The sequence below is a fragment of the Priapulus caudatus genome, unplaced genomic scaffold, assembly GCF_000485595.1.
Source record: "Priapulus caudatus unplaced genomic scaffold, Priapulus_caudatus-5.0.1 Scaffold28, whole genome shotgun sequence".
In the NCBI taxonomy this organism is placed as follows: Eukaryota; Metazoa; Priapulida; class Priapulimorpha; order Priapulimorphida; family Priapulidae; genus Priapulus; species Priapulus caudatus.
Window position 1 is genome coordinate 250717 of NW_014577089.1, and position 9445 is coordinate 260161.

Here is a 9445-nt window from a genome sequence, read left to right on the forward strand (position 1 = left end):
CAGGAGCTGCCCTCTGCTATATTAGCACCTGCCAAACAGTGATTCGTCTACTTCAACCATGTATCTGAAATTTAGTCAGCGAGTATGGTGTTATTATTATTAGTAGTAGTAGTTAGCAGCACCATCAGCAGTAGCAGCAGTACTTATGCGCCAGTAGCAGCAGTTCAGCCAGTTAAGCAGCAGCACCTATCGAGCAGTAGTAGTAACTAGTTGCCAGGAGTTGTTCAATAATATAGAACTATTAGGCCTACTCAGTATACAGGGGCCGTGTACAGGATTCCTGTACGCACGAGGGGGGGGGGGCTCTACACCATAAACCCAAACTTGCCGAGCACACACGAAGAGGGGGGCTGGTCTTCCAATTTTTGAAACTTACGACCCCCATTCATTTCAAAAAAATTCCGGAGGGAGCATGCCCCCGGACCCCCCTAGCTGGCCAAGAAGCACCTGCACTGCTTGCTTTGCTAGGACCTCGAAACACACCACAAAAAATTTATCGCTTCACAGACTTTTATGGCCAAGGGATTGAAATATGCCAAACTGAGGGTTCAAGAGATAACTCCTCATGACGTTGCACACATCATTCCTGAAGCTTGTTTACATGCTGCACATAAGCTATAATATATTCGGTAATAAGGTATAAGGTAACAAGTGACTACAAATCATGGTAGGTTGATGCAAATTTATACGTTTTTAATACTTTTTTATGCAATTTTTATACTTTTTTTGTAATATCCTGAGTGGCAGCACTGGATTCTGCTTAAATAATTTCTCATTATTTTCCGCACAGCAAGAGTGATGGCAATACCTGGTAACCTAATAATGGTAAACCTGTCATGTTCTTTGATATGCGTAATATATTATAGTTCGTATTATACGTACATGTGCATGCAACTCACAGTGTATGCAGGGATTTTAGTCGTATGTAAAGCAGAAGTAGTGATACTAAATGAGCATGTAATAAGTTCCTATCTACGCGCATATATTAATGCTTAACGTCTTCTTCTGAGTATGTGACTGAGAAGTTAGTCAATATGTAAGTCTGAGCTTGTATCAGACCTCCAGCCACAGTCACCTAATGAAACTGCAATTGTCACTTACAGAGTATGCACATCTTATGTACAGGTTTAGGGAAAATGCATTGCTTGTAATGTACATGCATGTGTTGTTATCCAGGTGGCATACGTCGACTTCAGGAGTGCGCCATGATGCACCTCTTGCTGAGTGGAATCTTCATCAAGACAGTTGGTGCCGTGGTCGTAGTTCTAGCCAGAGTGCGGAGTGTCTGAGCAGCTGAAAAGGGATCTGTGGCAGGAGCTGTGCAGGAGAGCCTTTACGGAGTTACTGCAGCTGCAAGACAGCTAGTACATGCTGGAGATCATGCAATCAGAGAATGGTATATAGTATCCTGTTCTAATAAAGTTAAATTCAAAGCAAAAAGTGCAGGATTCTGCTATACATTATGGCACATTTATAAAGTCGCATGTGATATTTTACTGGTGTCAAGTATGGTTGTAACGGGAGTATGATTGAAGTTATACACTAGTAGAGTAGGAATACTCAAGAATTGGTAGATATGAAAAATATGGTTTGCAATGATTGACTTTTGTAATTATGAGGACTAATTCTGGATTTTTTTTATTTTAAAGGAAGAGGACATACTCAGGAATAGGTCATTAAATAAGGAATAGGTTTCTATGAAAAAGGTTACACACATTACCTCCCTTATATAATAAGAGAGCACTCAACGTTCTCAATATCCTGATTTTCTGGAACACCAGGTTAAATTACGTACATTTTTCATTGTCATTGGCCAGCAGTGCTATTTCATATGAGAACTAGTGTATGATGCTAATCAAAATATATCCATATATAATATTGCTGAAACTATACACCTGTGGTCAGCACGTACTCAGCAGTAGTGTGATATGAAAAATGCTGATACCAATGATTCACTTTCTTAATTATAAGGAGGTAAATTTCTCACACCTCTTTAAAACGTGCAATATCGTAGAGGTCACCCAAGAATATTAACATTGGTGTAGTAGACTGATGGGTAAAGCATTATGTGCAATGTTTGGTAATTCAATTTTTAGTAAAAACAAAACTTTCTAATGAAATGTTTTTTCCACTACAATTTATTGTGGTTGTTTTTAGTTGGTATACAGTTGGCTTTGACTATACACTCATACGGCTTATATCTTGAATATATATGTATCAAGAGCGTATTAAGTATACTATGCTTATATCTGCTATACTTAACATGCTCTTGTATGTATATATATATATATTATCATAAAATGACTATGGTCACATTCACATGGCTGCTTACACTGATTAGCTAAAATTACCACAAACAGTTCTCACATTTTACATCTGTCACTCCAATACACACATATGTAATCTCATCTTCCACTACATAAACTGATGAACAAAAACATAACATGATTTTGAAATAGCTATTTATACAAGATATATATATACACCAAATGATTATACCATCAAGTATATCAGAAATATACCAGACGAAATTCCAATACCAAGGAAAAGGGTACAATCTGGGATTTCCAAAAAAGTGTAGAAAAAAAAGTATATTTTTGTATTCTTCAAAAAAGTACTTTTAAAAAGTAGCAACACTTTTTCAGATGGATAATAAATAATCATACCAAAATAAGTTAACGTATAACATAAGATATAATGGGGTGTGCTGTAGGTACTATCAGCAACTATTCAACTAAAAAGATAATAAAAAGATATTTTTTTAGCATAGGCTTCGATGATTGCAATCCCTCTTCCAACTCTGCTCTTAAAACTTACACTTGCAACAAAAGAAATTCATGTGTAGTAATTCATGAAATCTATCAACAATCTCTTAAAACTTATACATATACAATGAAGTGCAGTTTACAGAGAAAAAGAAATCATAACTCCATTGACTGTGTCATATGGTCACAGAATGGGTATACTATAAAGCAAGCCTTGTGAGATCAACGCCATAAAACCGGAAAATACAAGTAGCAACCTGGCCCACTAATTATAGACCCTTCAGACGTATACCCTATAATACTAGTGACCTTATACTATAACGTGATGGGTGACTTGTGTGCTAATTAGAGCTTGCGATACACTTGTATTAATTATTATACACGTGCAATCAGGAGTGAATAAAAACAAATGTGATATATTTCTGGCTTTATGTTTAAATATAATGCAGGTCAAATTTATGTTACAATTCTAGTCTCTCTCGACCTGATCTGGAATACTGGTATATGCACTTTTTGACATCACGAGAACAAATAACATATAACTGGAACCTTGTGCCAGTAAAGTGCTCAACACGCATGGGGCAAAGATGCATATTAGTGTCTCATAAAATAAGCACTGAGCCCATGAGAGGAGACTAACGTATAAGTTAACAATGATTAACAGAAATTAGTAGGCAAAGGGTCTCCGATTTTGCATTTTATTCGACATTACTGGGTTTGCACACGAATAAAAAGTCATCATAACATGACTGAAGCATGCCATTTGATGCAGTACTGAATTTGAACAATATTTAAAAACATTGGATAAATGCAGGCCGGGGGGGGGGGTGTGCCTCGTTCGAACTGGGTTAGGGGGGTTCCTCGGGAAAACTTGAAACTGACCTGTGCAAACCGCTTTTGCGCCCTAAATACACCTGTCACCAATATTGCACTAAAACTATAACCTGTTGCAAATATTGCACGTTTTGTATATGTCTGTCTCCGCTGTCAATATAATTAGAGCAATATGGCCAATATCGGACTTGTGATATTGACCAATATTGTTGCCAATATTGGGCGATATTGAACCAATATTTGCCTATATTGAACAAATATCTACCTATATTGACCCAATATTGTTTTGCCAATATTAGGCCAATATCAGCTTGATGGGTGGGTATCTAGATAACCCTGTGCCAATAAAGATGTTCGGAAAATATACCCTGTATCAATAATGATGTTCGGAAAATATACCCTGTCCAGCGGCACGTCCCCAGTACCTTTAACAATGGGAGTGCCCCCCACGAGAAAACCGGGCACAAATGTAAGCCAATTTTCACGCCAATATGGTGACGTTGCATTGTATCGAATTCTATGTTACTTGTAGTTCACCAGTAATAGCTGATCAGATCAATACAGTAAGGTTTAGGGTATATCTGCACCCATTATTATAAGGATGACATATAAACGACATAAATATTATATATATATCATATAATCTGATGATAATTACATACATTATATATCAGAAGAAATCCCATTCGCGTAACAAATCCATCACTAACGATAATTCCAAAGGAAGAATGTATACATCGACTATTACACACAGATCAACTACTACACATACGCAGTACGCCTCCTATAACTTGTCTTCTATAACGTACCTTACGTGGTAAATTACTAACACTCTTACTTGGTAATGCTATTAGCCATGTCAACTGTGTCTATCTTGACAGCTGTCCATTAGTTGTACTCTGAACCTATCACGATGCTCATTTGATCACCAATTACAAGGGTCTTATGGAACCATCTGTTTGTATCCAGAACAACTATAAAACAAATACAATATGTATTACACAGACGGATGTGGTACACAGTCCCAGGAACATATATGTATACTATGACAATGTATGTCTATGTATATCAATGTGTCTATGTCTGTGTGTGCTTACGTGCGTGCATGCGTTGCGTGCGTGCGTGCATGCATTGCGTGCGTGCGTGCATGCATTGCGTGCGTGCGTGCGTGCAAGCATTGCGTGCGCGTGTGCATGTGTTGCGTGCATACATGCGTTTTGCGTGCGTGCATGCGTTGCGTGCGTGCATGCGTTGCGTGCGTGCATGCGTTGCGTGCAAGCGTTGCGTGTGTCAGTGCAAGCATTGCATGCGTGCGTTGCGTTGTGTGTGCATGCGTGGATAAATCACCCATACACCTGCTTGTAGAAAGTTGCCTAGTTGCTGGCACAGACGCTATATAGATATCAGAATTGTACACTTACTAATCTCTCCAGGATGTACGGTCACTTCCATTTCTCGACACTCTGTGTAACACTCAGGTGGAGGTTGCAGGGTCCAGGTCTTACTTCCACTGATTTGTGCCTGCCAAGATGGGTTTCCAACAGCATCCACCTAATACAACGGAAACTGGCTTTCAGTCTAAATTAAGGCAGATGAGCTCTGATGATTTCTTGATACACACTTGCAACATAAAACACTGGCAATTTTGGTTTATTTCATTGGCAGTAATTAGGTGTATCCACGGGACTATATCGAAGATGGGGAGAGACAAAGTTGATCAAATAGACAGATCAATACTGCAGATGTCCTTAATAAATTCTAGTAGGTTATTATGGAATGATCGAAGACATAACAGCTATTCTCCTGTATACATTATATCAGGAGTGTATAATATAGATCTCTATAATTATTATACACTCCTGATTATATTACCTCAATCCCATTCATCATTAGATAGATTATTAGATTATTAGATTATTATTATTCACTCCTCATGATGTGATATCAGATGATGTTGTTATTAGAATTTCTGGTATACATTACAGATCATTATAGAACTATTATATAGACATTATTTCGTTGTAGGTTATTGCATTTTATTTGATATTTTTTTATTTCACTTCATTCTATGTACGTGTGTGTGTTGCGTGTGTGCGCGCGTGTGTGCGTGTGTGCATACGTGCGTGTGTGCGCGTGTACGTGTTTTACACAGAATTTTCACAAGATTTACACGTGTTGACTAGTGAGTTACTGTGAGTATACTTCATATACCTAAGTGCAAGCTAATGCCCCTCGAGGTTATCATACGTGAAAAGCTATTGTCCGCGCGTGTGCCGACAAATTGTTTGGGCACGCGGCTAAATATAGCAACTAATCACAGCTTTGCTTATACGTGCAGCATACAGCATCATCTAAACTTGATGGCAGGTGCCATCATTCATCAAGGTATAGAGTTCTGGCCCAAACTGAGAGTGCTCAAGAACACCTAACATGGTAATTCCAGCTCCATTTTCCATTACGCACAAACGGTCATTAATTAATATAACGTTGAGCCTAAATCAGAGCAGTGAGACATGTCCACACTTGTTACCCTAGACAATGTGATATGGACTCGATTATGCAGCATTTTGACCATAGAAATATATATAGTTAGATGTATCTATATTATTACTATGATTTTGACATTATACGCTGTACATGCTGAACCGCACAACCACACTTGCCATACTGGCGTCATACTGGAGTTACTTCCGCATATACTAGCTACGCATAGCCATAGCAGCAAAGTGGGCAAACCAGTTAAGCAGCGGTACGTTCGCAGAAAACAGATTTATATTGTCTAGCGCGCGTACGTGAGTCTTATACGCGAGTCTCAAACACCTTTTACATACGCTGTATTTATGTCGGATATGCTATCAGGTACTTACATGTAGGCCTACACCTGCTTCAATAAGGTTTGACATACTTATAATACCAAGAGCTAATAGCTCTTTATAATACCAGGAGTGAATAATAATAGATTATTATTATATATCTTATTTATTATAATATTATAACTTTCCAATTATTCCAAATAATATAAAATAAATAAATATATTATTTGGATGATAGTATGATACATCTTTAGGATATAATCGTAAAGTCAGGTTTGTTAACTGTAACTATGCATTCACAAAGCATAATTAGCACATGTAACATATATCAAGAGTAGATAATAACACATGTGTTATTATCTATTCTTGCATATATGTAAACTTTATATGGAACATACGGCCTGCACCTCAACATTGCCTCAAGAAATTCAAAGCCACGCCTGGTATACTTAATTCATGAAGCCTTGGAGTGGCCTTTAGGGAATAGTTTGACTTTTCACAGCTATAGAGATTGTCTTGCCTCTTATCTAGTGAGAACTGCAACGCGGATACTCATTTATATGCAATCATGGAAATAATAGATCGCAATTGATTTGTGGGGATTGAAACTGTTATCTCCCTTGCCCAGCTGCGACTCAGCGGCTGGCCGCTCAACACCTCCCCTTTGTAAATACTATACTCTTTTCAGCGGCCCCATCGATTCCATCATATGATCATGCCATCATTCTATCAGATGATCATGCTGCTACCGAACGAAAATCGCACTAGCCCTTTCTCGGCATTCGCCCTTTCTCGGGGCATTCAAAGATATGCTTGGCTATCCATAAACGGGGACATTCGGTGCCGTTTCTGGCATACTTACATGCATGTGAGCACCGTATCCTGGAACACCCATGAAGATCCAGTCGGTCTTGCTTGACTCGGAGTCGACTGGGAGAAAGTACGGCCGCTGGTAGTGCTGGCGCAGTACGTTAGCGGCGGATGAGTCACAGTTGCTCCTAGAGGGAGAGGTACTTCTATTTAGTCTTAACGCTATTTCTTATCAAAGGACTCTAAAGAAGTCGCTATTAACTAAACTACAAAAAACAAATATAGATGGATAACCTGCGTAATTTTACCTCCCCACCTCCCGTATCTCCTCTTCCACCTCCAGTTTCTCTTCCCATGCAATCATCTCATTTCTACCGTTTTCTACTCTTTCCCATTTCCAAATTTTGTTCGCCTATACTCACTGAACCTTGTGCACTTTCTTCACGTTCTTTATCTCCCCCACTGTCTTACCCTAATCTACCTTCTACCCACTCCACCTTCTACCCACTCCACCTTCGCCCCATCCTCCACCTTCTACCCACTCCACCTTCGCCCCATCCTCCACCTTCTACCCACTCCACCTTCTACCCACTCCACCTTCGCCCCATCCTCCACCTTCTGTTATTCCTCTACCCCACTTTCTCCCCTTCGTCTACATTGTCGCCTTCTCTGCCCCTTCTATTTTCCCCACTCTACCTTCTTTGGCATGTCTATCACGTCTACCTTCTCCCACTCTCATGCGTTCCCTGACCCCATTTATTGCACCCTCGCCCTTTCCTCTAACTCATTGATGTTACCCATTTTTCTTCTTTCTACTACACCTCGTAAATTCTCTTCCCCTCATATACCTTCTCACACCCTCGATCCTCTCTACCTGAGAGTTTGACTGTATTCATTTTTGCCATCTATAGGTTAGCACAGGATCGAGTGAGTTAAAACAAATGTTGTTTTCTGTTTTAAATAAATAAATAGAAATTATTACACACGCAAAATTCCATTACACAATTATAAATTAATGAAATAAAAACTTTTTTATTTGCTTTTGATAAGATGCACGTCAGCTAGATTTTATCTGTGTCTGTGATTCGCACATCTCTCCAATTACTGCCAAGAATGTACAAACTATACAAAACATAAAACATTGTAAAGCAAAATTGAGTAACCAAAAACATACTTGAATTGAAATTTTTTTCATTCAGTAATTTTATTATTACTTCAGTAATTGTAATATCATTTCTTCTCTTGTACTTCAAATTGCTAACCTGATATACAAGTTATTTCGTTTTTTCTTTTTAGTTTCTCTAGTTGTTCTTTAGTTGGTCACAAAAAGAACAGGGCGACTCCGGATATCCCCTTAGTACTATATAATGGAATATTTTCTGTAGTGTGATTGACCTAATAATAGTCAACTGACTGCCTATTATAGATAATAAAAGACCTAATGACGCAATTTTCCCAGTTTATTTTATTATCCAGCAAGATTGCCACTTTACGATTTAGGCTTATCTCATTATACCTTCCAATGATGGCTTATCTGTGAGGAACAGGCTGCAAAGTGATTCAATTGGCAGTGATGGAGGCTAATCCACGGAGCCTGCTCGTGCGCGATAACGTAAATCTTATATTTCTTACACGGCGACCCAGTCGTACGATCACGGGAGACAATTTCGCAATATCAATACTCACTTGCGAGTGTAAGAACCACAACCCTTGAGAACAGTGCGTATGATAGGAGCAGAAGTAATACTATAGACACTGACAGATCTATGCTATTATGCTACGCCTGATATAAAGCTAAGTGTGTGGTATGTGGGGACAAATGGAGCAAGCATATGCACATATATAATGGCGACATATAATATATATATATATGGTATTGACAATTCGTATTGATATAATTAAATGGCTTACTTTACTGCAATTTGCTCTATTTCAATTCAGTTAGTGCAAGCACACTAATACCATCCAAAGTCAGTAAACCTCCACATCGGGAGGTTAACTCAGCTGTCACACTCCCACTAATACTAAAGCACTGCAAAGTAACAATATCATTCACTTGATCGAGGCAACCCACATTACATACTGCTGAACAATACTGGCATATATGCTTAAAATGTACTGAGCACCAATATGCTGTAGAACAGGTGAAAAGGATAGAAGAGGGAAGATGCCAGGGGCAGAGAAAGTGAATGATGTGAAGAAGAAGAAGAAGAAGAAGAAGAA

General features: G+C 38.7%; 1 protein-coding gene and 1 long non-coding RNA gene across 2 annotated transcripts in view; one reads left to right on the forward strand and one right to left on the reverse strand.

Annotated features, from left to right (window-relative positions):
• The first annotated feature begins 437 nt into the window (after positions 1-437).
• LOC106815434 lies at positions 438-2115 on the forward strand. Its single transcript, XR_001394748.1, has 2 exons — positions 438-1396; positions 1650-2115. It is a non-coding gene; the product is annotated as an uncharacterized LOC106815434 (long non-coding RNA).
• Positions 2116-3978: 1863 nt separating this feature from the next.
• LOC106815073 overlaps positions 3979-9445 on the reverse strand; it is a 9364-nt gene continuing 3897 nt past the window's right edge. The window contains exons 2-4 of the mRNA XM_014819498.1: positions 7275-7410; positions 5021-5150; positions 3979-4573 (exon numbers count right to left, since the gene is read on the reverse strand). Of these exons, the coding sequence (XP_014674984.1) occupies positions 4488-4573; positions 5021-5150; positions 7275-7410 (352 nt within the window). The 3' untranslated portion in view covers positions 3979-4487. The remainder of the gene's footprint in view (positions 4574-5020; positions 5151-7274; positions 7411-9445) is intronic.